The sequence below is a fragment of the Lissotriton helveticus genome, chromosome 6 (genome assembly GCF_964261635.1).
Source record: "Lissotriton helveticus chromosome 6, aLisHel1.1, whole genome shotgun sequence".
In the NCBI taxonomy this organism is placed as follows: domain Eukaryota; kingdom Metazoa; phylum Chordata; class Amphibia; order Caudata; family Salamandridae; genus Lissotriton; species Lissotriton helveticus.
In genome coordinates, this window is record NC_136067.1 from 1,946,078,978 (window position 1) to 1,946,102,441 (window position 23,464).

The following is a 23,464-nucleotide window of genomic DNA, read 5'->3' on the forward strand; positions in this document are numbered from 1 at the left end:
CCTCAACCCAACTATCCCATCCCAACAGGACCAACAGTAGCGACAAGATGACACAATACCTGACACCCAACCCCACCCCCAAAACGGACCCCAGAAAACCCTCCACCACCCCACCCACTCAACCCCCCAATTAGTCTGAGAGACCTCCCTTTCCCACCCCAGGAACCCAAAACTTGGAGGAGGGGAAACCAGTAGAAGATTGGTAATTATCCCGGTAGGGCCTGGCAGGGCTCGGCGGACACCCCTGCAATAAAGCAGGGTGGCTAAGCATCCGGAACTTCAGACAACGTTCAGTAAGTCGTGGCCCCAAGCATTACAACCATTCTCACTCAGGCGATCAGGGTCAGCTGGCTGAGAGCTGGATGGTGAGGAGCGGGTCGATTTGTTGAGTTTCTTTGTAAATGCGAGAGCCTCCCTGGGCTCAGGGAATACCAGTGTTTTAGCGCCCTGTCGAACTCTTAGTTTTGCTGGGTACGCCAAAGAGTAGGATACCTCGTGTTTTTGCAGAATTCGCTTTGCGGGGAGGAATTCGCGTCTAGCAGCCTGTACAGTCAGAGTATAGTCTGGAAAGAACGAGAGTGAGTTCCGTTGATGGTTTATTATGCCCATGTCTCTCGCAGCACGAAAAATAGCGTCCTGATCTTGGAAGTTTAAAATGTTTGCAATGATAGGATGTGGATGTAGTCTGGGACCGGGGCGTGGACCAAGGGAGCGGTGTGCTCATTCAACAATGAAGACTGTGGAAAGTACATCGCTGAAGAGTTCCTTGACCAGTTGCTCCACGTAGTCCTCCATGCGAGCTATGTTGGTGGATTCTGGGACACCAATTATGCGGAGGTTACTCACACAGGAGCGCGCCGCCCAGTCCTTATTTTTCTCCTGAATCAAAGCAAGGATTTTGTCCATCTGTAGTAGTTTCTGGTGGTCCCGAGTGGCCGCGTCCTCAGCGTCCAACACCCTGGACTCAACGTGGAGGAGGCGGTTATCATGGGAGTCAACGCATGCCTTCACTCAGTCAAGTCGGGCAGAGAGCTGATCCAATTGGGTAGCTATTCCCGTTACCGTTGACTTAACATCTATCATAATCTCTTTTGGGTCATCGTCGCGAGTTGGAGGCGATTCTATGGCGGCATCGAATAACACCACCGTTCGAGCTGGCGCTGTCCTGGCATGTCGACCTGCGTGGATCGAACGTGATTTTGAGCTGTTTTGGATCGGACCTTCCCATTGCTAAGGAATCAAAAAGCAGGCGCCTCCAAGAGATGGGGGTGCTACAAAGCACCCCAGACAAGCTAGTAAATAGCGAGGGTATGAAATGGCACCCACGCTTCACGGCCTGAGCCGGGCAGCCCAACGCCAACCACCCCAACCCCGCCGCGGAGAGACCAGGTGGCAAGATGCACTCACCAGGAATCTTCAAGCGCCTCCAACGTCCCCGCGGCAGGACTCGGTACCAGTGAGCCCCGCCAGCGGCAGCAACAGGGCGGTCAGTCTCCCACAGGCCCGCAAGGCGTAGGCCCGGTTCTGGCGACAAGCAGCACCCCAACTGTTACTGAAGACGAAAACCAATCCGAGCGGTGCCACAGGTGAGGGGAAGACAGGGGACACCGGTTGTGGTTATTAAGGAAGCCGTTGTCTGCAGGATGATAGTGGATCTTGTGCTTGGCTGGCAGATCCCACTTACAGTGCGGCCATCTTGCAGCCGGCCAAGCCACTCCCCTACGTTCACTAGTAGTTAAGTTGTCTTTTAGTCTACGTTTGTGTCTGTGATTAGAATTCAGTACTTTGTACATGTCTTCCAATACTAGCTTGTGGAAAACGTCAATGTTGTTGCCACTGGGTAATATGGGTGTCCATCTAGATTTGTTTTTTAGCCCAATGGAAATGGTAAGGTCTGTGTCTATATCATGATCTAGCAAAAGTGCTTCAATGGTCATGTGATTGCGATCGTCATCTGTGAGAGACAGTAGTATTTCCACATTCCAAATATCTTGTATACTTGACTATTCAGAAAAAAAATCATTGGGATATGTTTTCACTGCTTTATTGGGTTTCAGATTGTGTTCAAATAATTTTTTCAGTTTAAGATTCCTTGTATATTTGAACAAATCTATAATAGTTACACACATCACCAAATTCTTTTGGACAGAAGCCCATACCTTTCTCCAAAAGGGTGACCATATATAGATTAATCACTTCCACCCCTTTAGTTTGACTGTTGTCTAAATCTGTTTGTTCCATGATCTCATTCTCATGCCTCTCTTGTCTCCCTCTTGTCCTTCCTCTCTTTCCTCTTTTTGATGTATTTGCCTGTCATTTTGACTGGTCCCTGTTCCCTCTTTTGATCCTTTTAACCACGCGTAAAAAACTTATATCTTTATTGCTGCCACTGGTCATTGATTCTGCCTCACTTTCGCTAGTGGGTGTGTGTAATATTCGTTCCCTAGTGGATGCCCAAATGGGTCAAACTGTTGCATGCTGGTACTTGCAGTTCCCTGCCTCTTGCTTTTTATCCCACCAGTGGGTGGTGGCAAACTTTTTTATTCAATTTGCTGTTGCAATTTCATCGTTGTGCCCTAACAGTCCTATTCTTAAGGTTGCTGAGAACCATTACAAAGTTCGCCTTCAGCGGCTGCCTGTTGCCCATTATCGCCTTCACAAGCACACAGAATTGGTTCGACTCTGGCAAACACGGCACTCTTGCTGGTGGTGCGTCGCCTGCGGCAGAACCAAGCTGCTAGACATCAAACAACTCTCCCTCTTAAAAGAGAAATAGCCGCAATCCACAACGATGAGAATCTTTGATTTATTAAAGCACAGCAACTGCGGTCCTAACATGTTTCGGCCACACTTGGCCGTTTTCACAAGTTCGCCTTGACACCGTTGACGCCGAGTAGGAACCTCACAAAAACATTGCATCAATTTATAATATTTTCCCCCTAGAGGTTGCCCAAATGGGTCAAACTGGTGCATGGTGGTACTTGCGGTTCACTGCCCCTTGCTTTTTTATCCCTACAGTGGTAGTGCCAACATTTTTTATTCAATTAGCTGTTGCAATTTTATTGTTGTGCCTTAACAGTCCTATTCTTAAGTCTGCTGAGAACCATACCGAAGTTCGTCTTTGGTGGCTGTCAGTTGCCCATTATCGCCTTCACGAGCACACAGAATTGGTTCCACTTAGGCAAACACAGCGCTCTTGCTGGTGGTGCGTCGCTTGCGGCAGAACCAAACCGCTAGACATCAATCTCCCCCTTAGAAGAGAAATAGCGGCAAAGATGACAATCTTTGATTTATAAAAGCACAGCAACAGCAGTCCTAACATGTTTTAGTCACACTTGACCTTTTTCAAAGGTTCACCTTGATACCGTTGAAGCTGAGTAGGAAGCAAACAAGAACAGTACATTCATTTATAATATTCATCCCCTAGTGGACACCCAAATGGGTCACACTGTTGCATATATATATATATATTCACTGAAAAAACCATAGGTTTCAGCCATGTTATAGTTAGGAATTAGCATTTAAAAAACCTTAGAAATTCACTGAAAACATTATGGGATTCAGCCACGTTATAGTTAGGAATTAGCATTTAATAAACCTTAGAAATTCACTGAAAAAACCATAGGTTTCACACATGTCATAGTTATCTGGACATTTCACTCATACAAAACCATTGAAATTCCCCCGTTATAGTTAGTTCAGCTAACTATAACTCGCGCGCCCGCAATGCACTGCTGATGAAGTCACATATTACATCACTCATGACATGGTCTGTGACATCACTCATGACATCACTGACGACATCACTGATGACATCATCCAGTGAATGTGTGTCCTTCTGAAAAATATATATATTTTTTATATATGTATATCTAAAGGTCGATGGAAGAATAAATGGGTAAATAGGTGTCTAAATGGATGACTTTTTTTTGTAAAAATGATTGTATAACTGACTTATTAAGTGTATTTCAGTGAATACATGTATTCGCGAGTACTGTTTAAATATGTAAATATCTGTATCAGTGTCTCACTTTGTGTATAAGTGGCTGCATGGGTTGGTTAGTATCTACATGAGTGTCTATATGGGTTATTAGTTGGTTTTTTGAGTATCAGAATGAGTGTTTGTATGGTTTGGTTGGGGTTATTACTTAGCGCACAGATGCATGAATGACTGACTCACTGTTTGTATGTGTTTTGAAGACAGCATGTGTGCAACACTGTATGGGTGGATGAGTGTGTGTATGGGTGTGTTAGTGAGTGAATGACTGTATCAATAGTATCTTTATGAGTAACTACATATGTTTGAAACTAGTATATGTGAGTATTGATGTATATAAGTGAGTATATGTGAGAGTGAGAGATTGGAAGAGTTGCTGTATAAACAAGTATGTGTTTCTATAAGTGATTGTGTAAGAGAGTAGGTAGGTGTACGTTTCTGTAGAAGTAAGTGTAGTGGTGTGTGTATAGCTGTATATGCAAGTAAATGGATGTTTGATAGTTTATTTGCAAGTGTGAGTATGTGTGTGAGTAACTCAATGGATGAGTATCGGTGTGAAACAGGATGTATAGGTGTATGAGTACATATGATGAGTGAGTACATGTATGAGTGACCACATAGAAGTGTTGGTGAATGAGTGGATGTGTATGTAGATGTTGAAATTACTGAATAGGTTGTGTTAACCGGTATTGGTATCTCCATTTTTTTGAAAATTTTAGTTTCTATTTTTGAGTGTGTGTATCAAAGGTTATATTAGGGTGAGAGGAGGTCTGCCACTCTTTCACAAGGATGATGTCATCAGTGATGTCATTTGGGATGTCATCAGGGATGTCACTGACCATGTCATGAGTGATGTAATATGTGACATCATCAGCAGTGCATTGCGGGCACGCAAGTTATAGTTAGCAGAACTAACTATAACGGGGGAATTTCAATGGTTTTGTATGAGTGAAATGTCCAGCTAACTATAACGTGTGAAAGCTATGGTTTTTTCAGTGAATTTCGAAGGTTTTTTAAATGCAAATTCCTAACTATAACGTGCCTGAAATCTATGGTTTTTTAGTGAATTTCTAAGGTTTTTGAAATGCTAATTCCTAACTATAACGTGGCTGATACTTATGTTTTTTTCAGTGAATTTCAAAGGTTTTGTAAATGATAATTTTTAAATGTATTAATTGTTATTTTTTTTATATACTGATTTACTACATTGTTTTAAAGTATTTATTTTTAGATATTTTATTTTTTAAATTACATTACATATTTTTAATATAAATTGGAAAAAAAATGTTTTTAAAAATATTGAAATTGTAATATAATTTATTTTATTTTATATATTTTTTTAATTTAATTTATATCTATTTTATATAGCAGGCAATGATATCCTATGGAAGGAAATTCAAGTTACTGTAAGTATGGTTAGAATTACTTTCCAGGATCAGTAGTGGGCTGAAAGATGCAGCACTGAGGTCTCACATGATAACAGGTGAGTAAATCGGAATTCGTAGTTCGGCTGATTTTAAAAGGAATATTTGTACGTTTTCAAAAATAGACACAGAAACTTTTCTGGTGAAAACCACACAATAGATTCCTATGGAAGGAAATACAACTTACTGGCAAGTACGCTTAGATTTACTTTTCAGGGTCCGTCCGTACTGGGCTCAAAGATGCAACACTGACGTTTCTCGTGATAACAGGTGAGTAAATCAGAATTCATAGTTCGGCTGATTTTAGAGGAATATTTTGCTCAATAGTGAAGGAAGGGGGCGAAGCCTCATGTGACGTGTGCAAACACACCCTGTGGCACGTTTTAAGTTGGGGGATTAATTAATCTTCAATCCTGAGGTCCCCTGTGTGCCAACTAGCACACCAGGTACCTCCAGTATGCACCAGGGAGCTGCGTTGCAGAGAGGTGTTCAGAGGCCAGGCCCCTTTTTACAACTTTCTGCAACGCAGCGTCGTGGCGCTTACTGGAGGTACCTGTTGGGCTAGTTGGCCCCTAGGGGACCTCTGGATTGAAGAGGAATTAATTCCCCAACTTAAAATGCGCCACAGGGCATGTTGCACACATATCACTTCAAGCCCCGTCCCCTACCATCACCACTGTGCAAACACGCCCCGTAGTGCGTTCTAAGTTGGGGATTAAGTCCCCTTGCATACTGGGGGTCCTTGGGGGCCAACTACTCCACCATGAACCTCTAGTATGCACCAGGGTGCTGCGTTGCAGAGAGGTGTAAAAAGGGCCTTGCCTTATTACACCTCTCTGCATCGCAGCCCCCTGGCGCGTTTCCAGAGGGGGAACTAATTCCCCTTGAATACTGGGGGTCCCTGGGGGCCAACTAGCCCACCAGGAACCAACAGTATGCGCCAGGGGGCTGCGTTGCAGAGAGGTGTAAAAAGGGGCGTGGCCTCATTACACCTCTGCAATGCAGCACCCTGGCGCATACTGGAGGTTCCTGGTGGGCTACTTGGCCCTGAGGGACCCACAGTACTCAAGGGGAATTACTTCCCCCTCTGCAAATGTGCCAGGGGGCGCGTTTGCAGAGTGGTACAGGGAGGGGGCATGGCCTCCTCCCCATCCAGTTTTACATTTTTTTTAAGAAGGGGGGCTCTGAAGCCCCCCTTAATTTTCTTTTTTTTGGGTCCTGGGGACCCCATCCCCCAGGGCCTGACCCCCAACTATTTTATTAATTATTTTAAATGAGAAGGGGGCTGCGTGGCCCCCTCCCGTGGCTAATTCCAGGCCCCGAGGACCCCATCCCCATGGCCACATTTAAAACATTTTTTTAAGGAGGGGGCTGCATAGCCCTCCTCCTCAGGCCACTTAATGCCCCGGGGACCCAAGCCCCCCACTGTCCTGGCCAGCTCCCCACATCCTGTGAGGCTCCCTCCCTACCATAGCAAACAGCAGTGTCCCGGGGTGGGCACCCCGGGACACTGCAGGAGCCAGCCATGGGGGTGGTGGTCCGCAGGGCCACCACAAGTCTCCAGGAGGAGGGCCGCACGGCCCCTCTCCCAACATTTAAAAGCCCCGGGGGCGGTGGTCCCCGGGGTTGGGGGTCCGTCACGGACCCCCCAATTTAAATATGTAGTGCCCCGGGGAGGTGGCGGTCCCTGGGGGGTGTGGAGGGGCATGAGCCCCCCACACAGGTTTGTTAATTCTTTTTGTTTTTTAAAAATACGCCCAGGGTGGTGGGGGTCCCCGGGGCTCCGGGGGCCTTAGAGGCCCCCCATTATACATTTAAGCCCCAGGGGTGGCGGTCCCTGGGGCTGCGGGGGGGGGATTGGCCCCTACCACACTGTATTTTTAAAAAGCCCCCGGGATTTAGCCCCCCCGGGGGCTAATTAACATGAAAGCACAGGAGCCCGCACTTCGTTTTATTTTGGGATTGGCATCCCGCGATTAAAAAGGGGTCCTTTGGGACCCCTAATCAGGCCTAGGGGGTCAGGGTGTTTCTACTCTGCCCCCTTTTCTTGTTTTTCTCATTTTTTTCTGTTTTCTTGTGCCTGTGTGTGTGTGTGTGTGTGTGTGTCCGTGTCCATGTCCGTGTCCGTGTCCAGAGATGAACTGAGGCCCTTCAATGTGTGTTCCTCAAGGACCACACTGCAAGCATTAGTCAAGTGCGTATTTCAGACCATCAGACACAGTATTTATCAGCAGAGGATCAATTGAAGTGTGACTCATCTACCAATATGATTGAAATCTGGGGAAATCACTTTAGATAGCTAAGAAGGACCTGAATTGGATTTGGTGGTAAGGGAAGATTCTCATCTGGTGGAGAATATGCTAGAAGACAGGTTGGGCATATTTAAGTTATGGTGGTGGATTCACAAGAGGAGAATCTTCAGAGAGAGAATTTGGCACTTCCAACAAAACAAACGTTGTTCCATTACCCACCTCTAAATCAGTCTTTACTGGCTGCTGTATTCCTAGGAACAGGTTTCGTATACTTAGGACAAGAGATGAACAGGCATGCCCAGGTATCTATGTAAATGTATACTGTCCACAATGTAGATATTACTGACTCCTAGAGAGATTTGCATTGGAGACATTTTGAATTCTCATTGATATAAGGTTAGAAATACTAAAGGCAAATACATTTTTCTTTACATTCATGAAATTGACATTTCATCCCTAATTATTTAATTTAAATATCAGTGTAAAATGAATCTCACCACTTTTTGCATGTCGCTGGCAGTTGGGTTGACACTTCGCCTCAATTCATTGTGTTTGTCGCAAATCGCCCTTTGAACGTCAGCATTATCAGTTAGCAGTTTAGGATCTAGGCTCTGAAAAATATAATCAATGTAATTAAATAACCTAATGCTGTCAGAACCGTATGGGTATAGTGTAGTGTGCTAAGGTGAGGTTACATCAACCATATCAAGTGTACAGAAAAAATGCAATTCTCTTTTACCAAGTCCTCCATCTTGGACAATCACCAACAATAAGCATTTCAGAGCATTCCTTTGTTTGATGCTGGCTTGCACTTTGAGAACTATTGTGACATTCCCAACTGGTTTGGACCTTTAACGTACATTAGAACATTGGAATGTTGGGAGCTCCATTGAAAACAATGGAGTAGCTCCGGGCTTATAATGGCTGGTATAAGCCTGGAGCTCCAACATTCCAATGTTTCTTTGTTCGCAGCTCTGACTGTGAACAAAGGCTTCAGGGAGCCTGAGGGGATTCCAATCCCCTCGCGCTCCCATAAGGCTTTGTTTTTTTTGTTGGAACATTCTGCCCTCAAGTGGCAGAATGTTCTAATAGCCTTATAGCCCTTCGCAGCTGGGCTATACCGGCTATTAAAGTCCCTCACCCTTCGGCTCGGGCCTTTAACGCTGGAGAGGGCCTTTAATAGCCGGTATTGGCCTCTACGGCGGGCTATAAGACTATAGTCATAGCTAGTGAAAGACATCAGGCTCAAAATCTGGTCCAATCAAAATAAGATAATGGTAGATTTGGGGGCATCCACTCTGTCAGTGCAATCCCTTATTCATTCAGTGTTTTGGCAAGGCCTAACCTACATAACACAAGGGTGGTTTGCATGATAGTTTATAATGTGGCATACTCCCTCATGTGAAAGATGTCTATTGGATTTATTTATTTGGGTATTTGTACATCGATTTCTGTATCTGTTTATGTTTTGTTGGCCCATTTAAAACTGAAACATGACTAGGCGCATTAAGAAGTACGAGTGCAACTGGCAAGCCCATCTTGACTGTGCAGCCACTAGTAACAGAAGTGTTTTAAGGCAGTCTTGATGTTATCACTTTAGTGTATGGATGCTGTAAGCAGATTCCATGGGTTTAACCTGAGGAAGGAGGGGTGGGCGCCGGTTTCATTGGGTTAGATTGCTCGGCATAGAGAGAGAGAGTATTTATTGGTTCATCAACGTCTATCCAATAGTCTTCACAGCATGGTTGCTTTTCCCAGCAATTTCTTTGGGCAGTCACTCATCCTGTCTGTCCATTCATCTGCCAATAGAATAAGATGTACCTGTTGATTTATTTCAGGTTTGTTTTTTTAAATGGCCACAAGTCCTTGCTTGTTGATTGAGTCTATGAAGAAGAGGTCTCCGTTTTGTCTAATATTAGAAGTAAGATAACCCTGGGAAGCCCAGGTAAAGTATGTCCAGGAAAGCTACTAAATTAGATGACTTTAAAATATTCAGGGAGAGGCAGGTTATATGAAATATGTTTCATATATTATTTATATCTGAAATAGGTTTCCTATAAAGATGGACAGGAGATTAAAGCTGCAGAAATGAAGATAAGTGCTTCTTGCAGGGTACTTCAGGATATGTTTTCAGGTTGCTACCGAAGACTGCACAGGGTTAGGTGTAAGGGTTCAAGGAAGCAAAGAGTTGATACCTTGAGTAAACAGACCCTAAAGGCCAGGATCCTCAAAAAGAAGCTCAGTTATAATATTAAAGATATTACAGTTCATGGATTAGACACTAATTTAATCCTTACGCGTTTAGGCGAAATTGCCTTGGTTACAGGTGAGTGCATTTAGATCCTTGTGGTCACATGGCCTGATACGACTTCCTACAGGCCTCAGGGTGCACCAACATTGATATTTCAAGTTCGTGCTGTGGTGCATTCTTTGATTTAATTTAGTTTAGTAGCATTTAAATCACACCAAAGTCAGCATTTTAATCACACCAAAGTCATAAATGCTGTCATAATTGGTGGTGCACACTGTACAATTTAAAAAAGCAAAGTGCATAATTCTGCTGCCACATAAACTTTCTTTACATGAGAAGAGGAGAGAGAGGAATGCCTCCCTCTTCTCCCTTTCTCACTAGCTAGCTTGCTCGAAAAGTAAAAAACGATAATATGGGGTTGTTTTATCTGACATACTAAGTCTGAAAACGAGAAACTCCAGATATATTCCTATACAACACAGGACTCTGCATAGCTGTAGCTTTGTGATAAGATCAGTGAGTGTATATACGCTGAAGCATTTCCTTTTCTTTGATCACACATTTATATACTATTAATTTTTCTTACCTGTACAGTAGAGCAATGCAGTCCCAAAGCCAGAATCACTGCTAGCAGTGGCAAATCCATTTCTGAAAAGGAGAGCAACATTTTGTTTATTATTTAAAGATCATCACGTTTACATGTTTAATGTTTGTTCTTTTGGGCCATTAATGTGCATGGTTTTCGCCACTTTTAGAACTGTAATAACTAGCAATACAATAGACCTCCACGAGGTGCAAACTCCTGACTGAGCATAAAATACATCCTAGTTGTAGCACACATATACACACTACTTAAGTGAGCATGTGTGCCCATAGCGAATTGTGGTCTCCATGCCCCACTCTGACCGTGTGATGGGTTGTTTCCATGCATTACAGCTTTGTATAGTGCCCTTGAGAACCAATGCAAGGACGAGCTTGATTCCTTGACTGCACTCCGACTGGCGAGGCCCTTCTTGCCCCTTGAGTGACTGGTATATTGCTGATGCAGATCAAGGTGACACGCCTACAGGTATTACAATCTGAATCTGTGGTGGAGGCTCTAGCCCTGCTTATTCAAGGGCCAGTGTTTACAAACTGACAATACGAATTTTACAATCCTTTCTGAATTGCAAATAAGAACTGATGTCAATGAGGCATCTCCCTCTACGAGAGTCACATAGTAGCCCAGATGTCTTATCTATTTGAGAGATTGTTTATTGAAAGCAGACCCTGTTCTTTAAAGAGACACAGGCTGTGCTTCTAATTTTTATTTTTTTTGTGTCCTCATATACCGTGATGGGCATTTTTGACGGGAAACAACATATCCCCTCTCCATCGGCCAACCTGTTCCGACCCTGGTGTTTAAGACCTACGCAGAGAGAAAGATGTAAACCCCTCAGGCCAATACTGTTTTCTTAGTCCTCTCCATTTCACACCACCACAAAGACCCTGTGTGACTTTGGAGGCAAAGAACCAACAGTGCCCGGGCAAAATCATTGGAACACCGTTACCTGTTAAGCCAAGCCACAACGGCCGCCCAGATCTTATCATAACTTGTGCTGTCACATGCCATATTAGATTCACTTGTAAGAATTATATGTTTCAGGCACTCCGAAAAAGTCGGGGCATTTACATCTTTCCAGGCCCTACATATCTCGCGCCTTGCCAGAATAATAACATAAAAGATTTAATCTGTCCTGAGTCCGAAAAAAATAGTCCCCGGGGTGACCTCCACTTGTTGATGGAGCACATCCTCCCAAAATTCCTGTATCTTAATCCAATAATTTATTATCCCCGGGCAATCCACGAACATATGGAAATCGTCCGCGGGCGGGTGCTTACACCTAGGGCAATGATATGCTAGCCCTGTGATCTTAGCTAGTTTTCTTGGTGTTATATATACCCTATGTGTAGTGTATAGGTGGTTTCTTTTGAGGGCAGCAGGTTTAACAACTACTTGCAGCATAGTAAAGGAATCCCCCCAAATGCCCTTAATGTTGTTGGAATTTAAACTGGTGACATTACCCAATAGACCTCTAGCATGGCCCCACAGGTTGTACTTCTAACAATTTTGATGTCTGCTGTCCCTCCTATGACTCCAGCTCTGCATTTGCAGCGAATCACAGACAACACAAAATGCCTTGACTCTTACATTTTAACAAGGCTTAAGGTTATGCAAACTTCTACCAACATACAGTTTAGAGCGCCTGATTATTACATCAGCACCATCACAAAACACAGACAGCGCTGTTTGCAATTTGAACTTTCTGTTTACCTTAAAAGTGTAGGATGCACACACATATTTACATTTGTGTTCATTCCCAAACGTCAGTCAGACTCCTTTCTACCCCGGAAATGGTTAAAGATTTCCTCCAACATGGGGCTGACACAATACCCCTTCCAGGAAGGTAAGGAGTACAGATTAGTCCAACATTTTGTGGAAGTTGAGGGGAAGAGCATTCTCCACGAGGGAGCATTTGTCCTGCAGAGGACCAAATGTGTGATTTTACCCACAGGACTGCATCCTCTTTTCAATGGAGAATTCCACATAAGGGTAGCAGTCACTTGACCTTCCTGGTATACAGCTAGAAATATGCACATAGATCAGTTTTCCAGGATTACTTCTGTGAATATTTATAAATAGGTAAAACATTGAAAAATACACTCTTTTTTTTTTTCCCGAACTCATGACTTTTCATTTTATATGTTAAAAATGTCCTTGCGATCTCCTTACTCCAAAATCCAAGAACATCAGCTCTGGCCTTTGCCACCTTATTCTCAAACTCCCTTAGCTCCTTCCTACCACTAACTACTTCCCTCGTTAATAAGGTCTCTGCCTGTGCTAGCAGATCATATAGCATGGCAATCTCCTTTTTAAATTTCTTTTGCTGCCAGATTGAGAAACTCAAACATTCACCACGGAATCCCTCTTTGAATTTATCCCATACTATGCACACATTAGCTGTCCCCTTGTTATGGCTAAAAAAGGACTGTATCCAACTATCCATATGCACTGTAAATTCCTCATTCAGACCCAGCTTTCGATCATAGGTGAAGTTGGAGCACCTTATATTCTTCACACTCCCCAGTATTTCCAACACAATAGAAGAGTGGTCTGATGTAATCCTGGGATAGATTTTAATCATTGCCCCACCCAGTAAATTCTCCGGTGCAAAAAAATAATCCAATCTGACCAGCTTCTTATGTGGATATGAATAAAATGTAAACCCAATGTCTGCACCCCTAAGCCACCCCCATACATCGACTAAACCTTGAAATTGGGAGAAGGCTTGCGGTCAGATTGCGGATGAAGGAGTCAGCTAGGAATATTCATGCTATGAGGGACAGTCAGGGGGTATCACGCTCGGAGCCACACCAGATTTTAAATATATTTCAGAAGTTCTATTCTGAATTATATACTCTGGAAGGCGGGCATGCTATGGGTACAGACTGGAGTGATAGTTTGGAGGTAGGTCTGAAGGTTCTAGAACCTATGTCTGCTGAACAATTGGATTCCCCTATAACAATGTCTGAGCTAGAATTAGCAGTTAAGAGTTTGGCAATCGGTAAGGCGGCAGGCCCCGACAGAATCCCTGCGGAGGTTTATAGACAGTTTTTTAATAATATCAAGGATGAGTTACTGGCCGTAATACAGATGGAACAGCGGGGCAGCCCTCATAGTACCTGGTCGGAGGCGACTGTTGCTGTATTTTGCAAGAAAGGCAAAGCGCCAGATCTGGTGGGATCTTACCGATCTATATCTTTATTAAATGTAGATAATAAAATTTACTCAAGGATCTTGGCCAATCGCTTATCCGAAGTAATAACATCCTTAGTATCTAGGCAACAGCATGGTTTTATACCTAAAAGAGGCACGGTAGACCACATAAATAAAGTAATCACGCTATTTGATATCGCGGCCGCGAATATTAGAGAATTAGCGCTTTTTTTGCTGGACGCAGAAAAAGCGTTCGATCGGGTGCACTGGGGCTACCTGTGGAGGTTCATGGCTAAAAGGGGATTCAGTCAGAAATTCATTATATCATTGCGATCTCTTTACTGTACACCGAGGGCTAGGATATCGGCCATGGGTTTGCTCTCAGATTCTTTAAACATCACAAGAGGGACTCGTCAAGGTTGCCCCTGCTCCCCGCTATTGTTTGCCCTGTACATCAATCCCTTTATAGAACAGTTAAACCATAATATATTTATCCCCCCGTATAATGTTTTTGAATATGATTTTTCTGTTTTTGCGTGCGCGGATGACATTGCTGTTGTAACAGTTAATCCAGGACCCGCCATTGTAGAGATTGAGAGGCTGGCTAAGGAGTTTGGAGTGGTAACGGGGTATAAACTCAATGAATCAAAGACGCAGATTCTTTGCTCTGAAGCATTAACTTGGGAAGACGAAAGAGTGGTTAAAGAAGTTACTTATTTGGGGATACGGATCAAAGCTAACATGTCGGAACTGGGTGATGCCAATTGGAATGATGTGTATGCTAAAATTAAGCTGTCCCTTGAGAGGTGGGAACGATTGTACTTTACTATTATTGGTCGCACCAACATTATCAAAATGAATGTACTGCCCAAAGTTTTATATTTGTATAGGTCGATACCTTTGGAATTTACCAAACATAGGATACAGGCTTTGCAATTCTTATGTGGAACATTTATCTGGAGTCCTGGAAAGCCAACGCGGGCTATGCACCATATGATGTTACCAACAGAAAGGGGGGGGCTAGCGGTCCCGGATTTTTTTCTTTATTATGTACTTTGTTTTCTACTGAAAATAAGGACAATGATAATAGGGGGAGCAACGGACCATATGGTTAATTACCCATCAATCTTTGAAATTTTGTTAGGACCCTGCGCAAAGCAGAGTCTATTTATTGAAATTGATGGCAGCTATTATAAGCGTACTCGTTTTAAGGTGCTATTGGGTGCCCACAGGACTTGGAGATGGTTAGTTAGAACAATGGCTATTGGGAAATATTCGTATTACACACCTTTTAAAGCTTCAAGGATACTGCCTACGATATTTTCTGATGGAATGTCACAAAATTGGCGGAAAAAAGAGGTGAGGTGGTTGGGTGATATTTGTTCGGAAGATGGTACGTGTAAATCTTTTGAGGAGTTAAGAGAACAGTTTTCCTTCCCAAGAGCTTATTTCTTTAAATTTGTGCAAATACGGGATTTCTTTGTAAGACAGAAGTTAATTTTGCAAAGCAATCCAGTAATAGAAGGAATTAACAAGCAGGGTAAAAAAGGTTATTTGTATCGGATACTATTAGGGGGAAAAACAGACGATCTTGAGAAAGTAAGGGCAAAGTGGGCTAACATTCTAGGTGATTCCGGAATAGTGGTGGAAGATCTTCTTTTGTTGTCCAAAGAGGCATTAATGTCTGCCTGCAAATTTAAAAGCCCAATTTTTTAAAACAGTGTTTGATTTGTATTATACTCCCGAACGCATGGCTAAGTGGGGTGAGCGATTCGATGGTAAATGTTTTCGATGTAAGGCGGACCATGCGGATAGTATCCATATTGTTTTCTCTTGTCCTAAGTTATATGGTTTTATAGGAGGAATTGAATAGTTAATTTCTTTAGTTCTTAATACCTCTGTAACTATTACTCCTGCTATGATGCTCTTGGGGAAAAATTCCTAGGGACAACTCCTTGGAGAGGTTACACTCTCATCGCCACTTTATTTTTTTTTTCTATGACGGTGGCACGATTATGTATAGCTACTGAGTGGCTTCAGGAAAAGCCGCCTGTTTATCAACAATGGCAAGCAAGAATGTATAACTTATATAAACTGGAGTGGGGGCTTTTTTCAATCAGTGGATCAAGGAGAAAAAAGAAAATGGGTATGAAAATTTGGGGTTCTTTTTCAGACTATTATTAAGAATAAGAATGTATATAACAAATGAATTGAATTTGTTGGTAATGGATTTATATTGACCACTAATTGTTATTTGTAGTTGATATATGTATAGCAATGACTACCCGTTCCAGATTAATTTTAGTTTTATTATATATACTGCTTATAGAATAATTTGGTGTCATTCTTATGTTGTATGTAATGTACTGCTGTGAACATACAATAAATAAAAATAAAAATAAAAAATAAAAAAATACACTCAAGCAGAGGCCTGACTCTCTGTCCTTACTTTTGCGTCTTTCCTTGCCTAAAGGGTCCTCCTGTGTGTGCTCTTGGACTAACTATGCACTTGTCTGAAAATGAAATGTATCAATCCTAATTCAAAGATACCTCTCAAATCACCCTAGGGTATCAATCACAATATTTCATAAACAAGTTAGCCTCCTCTCGGAAAATATTTCTCAAAAGTTATTTTCCCACCTTGCTGCATAATTCACATCCATTTTTAGTTTTGATAGTATCACAGGAGCACCTAGAAATGGTCCGAGACTTCGGTGCCTTTCATAGATTGCCTTGGGTTCTGCTGCTAATATAACATGTTGTTTTTCAAAGTTCTCATTATTGTTGTTGGTATTATTATTATTAGCTGTAGAAATAGTAGTAGTGTTACTAGTAGTATTAGGGTTACTATTATTGGTATTCGTTTTATTAGTATTGGTATTACTATCATTATTATTGTTATTATTTATATTTTATTTATGAATTGGTTCTAGGTGGTCTGTAATCACTTTATAGATCCGAACAATGCTGTTACACTTCCAGCCATAAGTAGGACATTTTTTAAAGTTCAAGTGACAATCAACCATTTACCATAGTCTGAGCTGCTAAAATACCACTGTTCCAGGTCTCCAGCTCTTAAAGCAACCAGTTATCCCAAAACTGTGGCAGAAACATTTCTTAAATAATACTGCTGCACTTGTGTCACAAAAATCTTTCACTTTCACTATTTTATGTCCTTTGTGGTAAGATAAGGCACTGCTTTGTGTAAGCACCTTTTACCACTGTATTATTAAAGCAGGTTTCCAGAGTTGGTGTGTATGATAAGAATGTATTTGCATGCTTGTTGTGTGCCATTTCACTGTGGTGGTGATGTGTTATCTAGATGTTTGTCACTTACAACTGTCCAAGTTGATACAGTAGCTCTGTTCCAGCTCTTTAATTATTTAAGACATCAGGCCACCGTCACATTAGGATGTATGACGGACGGTACAACGCGTACCGTTACAACGCGTACCTTTATGACGCAGGTTTAACAACGCAAGTCGTTACAACGACTTGCGTTGTGGGGTGCTGGATAGTGAATAATTTAATTTACTATTCCAACTCCAGTCCCCGTGGATAGTAGGGAAGGTGTTGGATAGTTAATGAAACTATTACCTATCCTAGAGCGCCCTCCAGCGAAAGTCGTTGTAATGACTTTCGTTGTTAAACCTGCGTCGTAACGGTACTTTTTTGTAAAGGTTCCGTTGTAAAGGACAATCCCCGTCACATTATTTGGATAACTGTGTGTTTTATTAGCACTTTGACTTCTCACTTTATGGCATACAGTCCTTGGTTTTGAATAAACTCTTGGTGGTGATCATGTTATATCATACTGCCCTATGGTGTTTAAATTGTTTTATTTCAAGGAGAAAAGGACTTTGTGAAACATGCAAATTTGTAAATGGATGACTCTTGGAACAAGTTCAAGTTCAAGTTCAGGCATTTATAAAGCGCGCTACTCACCCAGAGGGTCTCAAGGCGCTAGAGGGAGGGGTTCATTGTTTATCGAATAGCCAAGTTTTCAGTTCTTTTCTGAAGGAGATGTGATTCTGAGTAAGGCGGAGGTGGGTGGGGAGTGAGTTCCAGGTCTTGGCAGCCAGGAAGGAGAAGGATCTGCCACCCATGGTGGTTTTTCGGATGCGCGGGACTGCGGCGAGGGCTTGGATGGATGATCTTAGTTGGCGGGTGGGATAGTAGAAGGACAGTCGGGAGTTGAGGCATTCTGGTCCTAGATTATAAAGGGCCTTGTGTGCGTGGGTAAGAAGGCGGAAAGTAATTCTTTTGTAGACGGGAAGCCAGTGGAGGTTTTTTAAGTGACCGGTGATGTGCTCTCGGCGCGGGATGTCTAATATGAGTCTCGCTGATGCGTTTTGGATGCGCTGGAGCTTTTTCTGTAATTTTGTTGTAATTCCGGCGTAGAGAGTGTTGCCATAGTCCAGTCGACTCGTGACCAGTGCATGGGTGACAGTCTTTCTTGTTTCGAGGGGGATCCAGCGGAAGATCTTTTTGAGAATGCGAAGGACGTTGAAGCAGGAGGACGATACGGCGTTGACTTGTCTGGACATTGAGAGAGAGGAGTCTAGAATGAAGCCAAGGTTACGTGCATGGTCAGTGGGTGTGGGCGCTGATCCCAGAGCGGAAGGCCACCAAGAGTCGTCCCAAGCTGAGGGGGAGGATCCAAGGATGAGCACCTCAGTTTTGTCTGAGTTGAGTTTTAAGCGGCTCTGTTTCATCCATTCGGCTACTTCTTTCATCCCTTCGTGAAGATTGTCCTTGGCGGTGTTGGGGTCTTTGGTGAGGGAAAGTATCAGCTGGGTGTCGTCGGCGTAGGAGATGATGTTGAGGTTGTGTCGACGTGCGATGGGGGCGAGGGGACTCATGTAGACGTTGAAGAGGGTGGGACTGAGTGAGGAGCCTTGAGGTACGCCGCAGATGACTTCGGTGGGCTCTGAGTAGAAAGGGGGGAGTCGGACTCTCTGTGTTCTCCCGGCTAGGAACGAGATGATCCAGTCCAAGGCTTTTCCTTGTATGCCGATGTTTTTGAGGTGTTGTATGAGGGTGTTGTGACAGACAGTGTCGAAGGCGGCGGAGAGGTCGAGAAGAATGAGGGCCACTGTTTCACCGTTGTCCAGGAGTGCTCGGATGTCGTCGGTCGCCGCAATGAGGGCGGTCTCGGTGCTGTGTTTGGCTCCAAAGCCGTTCTGTGAGGGATCCAGGGAGTTGTTGGATTCAAGGAAGGCTGCGAGTTGGCTGTTGACGGCTTTCTCGATGACTTTGGCCGGGAAAGGGAGGAGGGAGATGGGTCGGTAGTTTTTCAGTTCTGATGGGTCTGCTGTTGGTTTTTTCAGAAGGGCGCTGAGTTCGGCGTGTTTCCATATTTCTGGAAAGGTGGCTGAGCTGAAGGAGCAGTTGATGACATCGCGGAGTTGGGGAGCGATGATGGAGTCAGCTTTGTTGAAGATGTAGTGGGGGCAGGGGTCAGAAGGTGAGCCAGAGTGGATTGAGTTCATGAGGCGAATGGTGTCTTCAATGGTGATTGGGTTCCAGGAATTGAGGTAGTTAGTTGGAGGGGTGGGATCAGAAGGGGGTGGGGTGAGTTGGTCATTGGGAGTGTTCTTGAAGCTGTTGTGGATGTCGGCAATTTTGTTGTAGAAGAAGGAGGATAGCGCATTGCAGAGGTCCTGGGAGTTAGTGATGTCGTTGGATGCTGCGGGAGGGTTGGTGAATTCTTTGACGATATTGAAGAGTTCCTTGCTGTTATGAGAATTGTTGTCGAGACGGTCCTTAAATGCTGATTTCTTGGCGGATCGAATCAGTTGATGGTGTTTGCGGGTGGCTGTCTTGAGGGAGGTCATGTTGTCTGAGGTTGGTTCTTTTCTCCAATTCTTCTCCAGGGTGCGGCATGTCTTCTTGGATTTTTTAAGGTCATCATTGAACCAGGGAGCCGTTTTGCTGAATGATTTCAACTGGTGTTTTTTCAGGGGTGCTAGTTCGTTCGCACTGTGTGTAATCCATTGCCTGAGGTTTGTGGCCGCTTGGTCTGGGTCCGTTGTTAGGGTGGGAGTGTTTTGGCTGAGGGATGCGAGGAGTTGGTCGGTGGTGATTTTGTTCCAATTTCTTCGGGGAATGGGTTGTGGACGGTTGTGGGTCAGGGTTGTTTTGTAGCTGAAGTGAACACAGCTGTGATCCGTCCAGTGGAGAGCTGTAGTGTGATCGAAGGAGATGTGCTTGCTGGAGGTGAAGATAGGGTCGAGCGTGTGTCCGGCTGTGTGAGTGGGGGTGTCAACAAGTTGTTTGAGTCCGAGATTGGACAGGTTGTCCAGGAGGGTGGTGGTGTTGTTGTCGAGAATGTTGTCAAGGTGGTAGTTGAGGTCTCCTAGAAGAATGTAGATCTCGGAGGCGAGGGCGTGTGGGCTGACGAAGTCAGTGATGTCGTCGCTGAATTGAGATCGGGTGCCTGGGGGCCTGTTGATGAGGGTTCCTCTAAGGGTGGTCCTGGGGTCGGTGTGGATCTGAAAATGGAGGTGTTCGGCGGTTGCAAGATTGTCGTCAGAGCTGGTTGTAATTTTGATGGTGTTTCTATGGACGATGGCGATGCCTCCTCCAGTTTTTTTAATGGTGCGGTCTTTTCGAATGATCTTGTAAGTGTCCGGTATGGCTATGGTGATGTCGGGGGCAGAAGATGCGTTCATCCAAGTTTCAGTGAGGAAGGCGATGTCAGGTGACACAGTGTCGATTAGGTCCCAGAGTTCGGTTGAGTGTCTGTGGACCGAGCGGGTGTTCAGTAGGATGCATTTCAAGTCGTTGGGTTCGGAGCTGAGTGTGGAGGAAGTGTGTTTGGTGAGGGTCCTGAGGCAGTTGAACTTAGAGGAGAGGCAGGAGAATGGGCCGTGGGTGCGTCCTGGGGTAGCTACGCAGCATAGTGGGGTGCGTCCTGCGTTGAAGGCGAGGAGAGTAGCGGCATCATACGTTACTCTGGGGGGTTGGGAGCGGCATAGGGCAGGGGGTCTGGCGCTGGTCGCGGTCCAGGCGCGGACGGGCGCAGACGGGCTTACCTTTGGCGCACCTTTGGCGCGGCCGCAGCGCGTGGACGCTGCGCGTTGGGACATCTGTCTAACATGGAAGGTGGGGGGGGCGGAGCGTGGGAGGGGCAGCAGCTGGGAGGCGGTAGCGGGGAGGAGGTGCGTGCCAGGGAACAGCAACACAAACAAAATGGAGGGTCAAAGGGAAAGTGAGGTAGGGGCAGCAAATGGACCGAGCGCTTAGAAAACAGCCAAAGTGCTAGCAAGCACAGGGAGCCGCAGCAAATGTCGCGCTACAAAGCAGAGCGGAGCGAGCGGCGCTAGAGGTAAATGAAGGTCAGCTGAGAGCTCTTTGAAATCGAGCTGCGAGGCCAGGCAATTAATGTACAAACACACAAGATATACAGCGCTGATAACGATACCCAAAGCGAACTGCAGCACTAACAGGATGTCGGATCAATGCAGAGCGGAGCGAGCGGCGCTAAAGGTAAATGAAGGTCAGCTGAAAGCTCTTGAAATCGAGCTGCGAAGCCAGTCAACTAATGTACAGACACACAAGATATACAGCGCTGATAACGATACCCAAAGCGAACTGCAGCATCAACAGGATGTGGGATCAGGGAGTGAGGGAGGGAGCGACCGTTCTTGAGCAAGTCCGGGCGGTCACAGTTGGTCAGAGGAGGTGGGGAGCCCTCTATTCGTGGGTGGGAGGGGCAGCAGCTGGGAGGCGGTAGCGGGGAGGAGGTGCGTGCCAGGGAACAGCAACACAAGCAAAATGGAGGGTCAAAGGGAAAGTGAGGTAGGGGCAGCAAATGGACCGAGCGCCTAGAAAACAGCCAAAGTGCTAGCAAGCACAGGGAGCAGCAGCAAATGTCGCGCTACAAAGCAGAGCGGAGCGAGCGGCGCTAGAGGTAAATGAAGGTCAGCTGAGAGCTCTTTGAAATCGAGCTGCGAGGCCAGGCAATTAATTACAAACACACAAGATATACAGCGCTGATAACGATACCCAAAGTGAACTGCAGCACTAACAGGATGTCGGATCAATGCAGAGCGGAGCGAGCGGCGCTAAAGGTAAATGAAGGTCAGCTGAAAGCTCTTGAAATCGAGCTGCGAAGCCAGTCAACTAATGTACAGACACACAAGATATACAGCGCTGATAACGATACCCAAAGCGAACTGCAGCATCAACAGGATGTGGGATCAGGGAGTGAGGGAGGGAGCGACCGTTCTGGAGCAAGTCCGGGCGCCAAATGCCCCTGCTTTCGGCTCCTGCATATGGCTAGTCTGGTGCATTCAACCTAACTTTGTGGGTATCATGAAAATAAGATACAAGAAATTTCTAGCTTCTCCAAGTGAGAGTTAGTAAAGGGTTACATAAGTTAAGCACTTCATATTTGTATCCCTGGAAACGTAATTGACTCAAGGTTCTTACATTTATACTTCAGGGTTTATTTATGCTTTTTGTGATGCACTGCTGGTGCAACCTCTTGCACCACATTTACAAAGACATGTAAAGCCACCCTGCATGGCCTTGCAAATATGGCCCCTTCTCACGCAACACTTTGCATGAAAGGGGAGTGACATTGGTGTTGCTGCAGGTGTTCCCATGCAACACCCATGTATTCTGCCACATTTCCAGATTGACGAGAATTCGTAAACGTGGAAATTTGTCAGAATGCTACTCCACCCCAGGGGCGGTGTAGCGAGACCCAATGAGGAAAAAAAGTTTACATTTCTCCTCGTTTTTTCCGCTTTCTAGGGGTGCTGCATTCTGCAGCACACATAGGACGAGAAATACACCTCTTTTTATTGTTTTTGTTATTGTTTTAGTGTTTAGTGCAGGAAGGTACCATTTCTTGCACAGAAACAATTACCCACAGCAAGGGTGCCTTCTTGGCGCATGGCAGCAGATTGTGCGCCAGCACAGGGGAACGTACATGGATGCATCCCATTGTTGTATATATGACGCATCCCTGTGCTTTGTGCCAGAGCGTGGCTCAGCCAAAGTACTTGACAGTGCTGTGCTGCAGTACTTTCTTGTAAATGAGGTCCTGAGTGTCCCCTGGAGCAAATATGGTAAATGGAACAAAAAGTAAATGTGCCCAATGGTGCCTTAATTAAGGCAGTTTTAAAAACTGTCTTGCTGAAAGCAAGGCATTAAGGAGGGGAATTTTTTGGGTGTTTTTCATTTTAATAAAAATAAATGTGTTACAGCAACAAAATTTGACATCGACCAAAGCAAAAGAAGAGTTCTTGAAGGTTTGCATTTTGCACACGGTGTATTATGATGTGTTTAATTACCCCAAGGTCCCTCCTGTCCTCGTCCCATTCCTTAACTAAGTGGAGATGACTATCTCCGTGACAGAAAAAAAGAAAAGGAGCATGCTGGGATTCCCAACCCACTCCCTCCCACTGGGTGTACATAAGCGTTACCAGCCCAGCATGCAGCCTGTTCTTTTTTTCAGTCTTCAGACAGATTAGGACGTGTCTGGACTTACCTGATGGATTCTTCACTGGACGTCTCGTCGGGGCTGCTGGGCTGTCCTTGTCGTCCTTGCCAGGAGCCGCGTTGATTGCTGACCAGCCCTTTGCGGCTGGGGCGCCATTCCTCCCGGTCTCTTCCGGGTTGCTGTGCACGTCTCCCTGTGGCTTGGCCGGTGTGGGGGACGCACTGCTGCTGCTGTTTAGTGGGTCCTGGGGCTCTGCTGGGCACTGCTCCTGGGCCCCCTGCCTGGCGTTTGATGTACTGCCGGCCTCCTCTTTTTCCTGCTGCCCCTGC

At 44.9% G+C, this 23,464-nt stretch overlaps 1 protein-coding gene and 1 long non-coding RNA gene across 4 annotated transcripts in view; one reads left to right on the forward strand and one right to left on the reverse strand.

Annotated features, from left to right (window-relative positions):
• Nucleotides 1-23,464, reverse strand: part of LOC144763913 (cysteine-rich secretory protein 2-like) — a 387,595-nt gene that overhangs the window by 167,203 nt on the left and 196,928 nt on the right. The window contains exons 2-3 of the mRNA XM_078649947.1: nt 10,511-10,572; nt 8,171-8,284 (exon numbers count right to left, since the gene is read on the reverse strand). Of these exons, the coding sequence (XP_078506073.1) occupies nt 8,171-8,284; nt 10,511-10,570 (174 nt within the window). The 5' untranslated portion in view covers nt 10,571-10,572. The remainder of the gene's footprint in view (nt 1-8,170; nt 8,285-10,510; nt 10,573-23,464) is intronic.
• LOC144763914 (uncharacterized) overlaps nt 1-23,464 on the forward strand; it is a 685,449-nt gene that overhangs the window by 17,067 nt on the left and 644,918 nt on the right. The window lies entirely within an intron of this gene.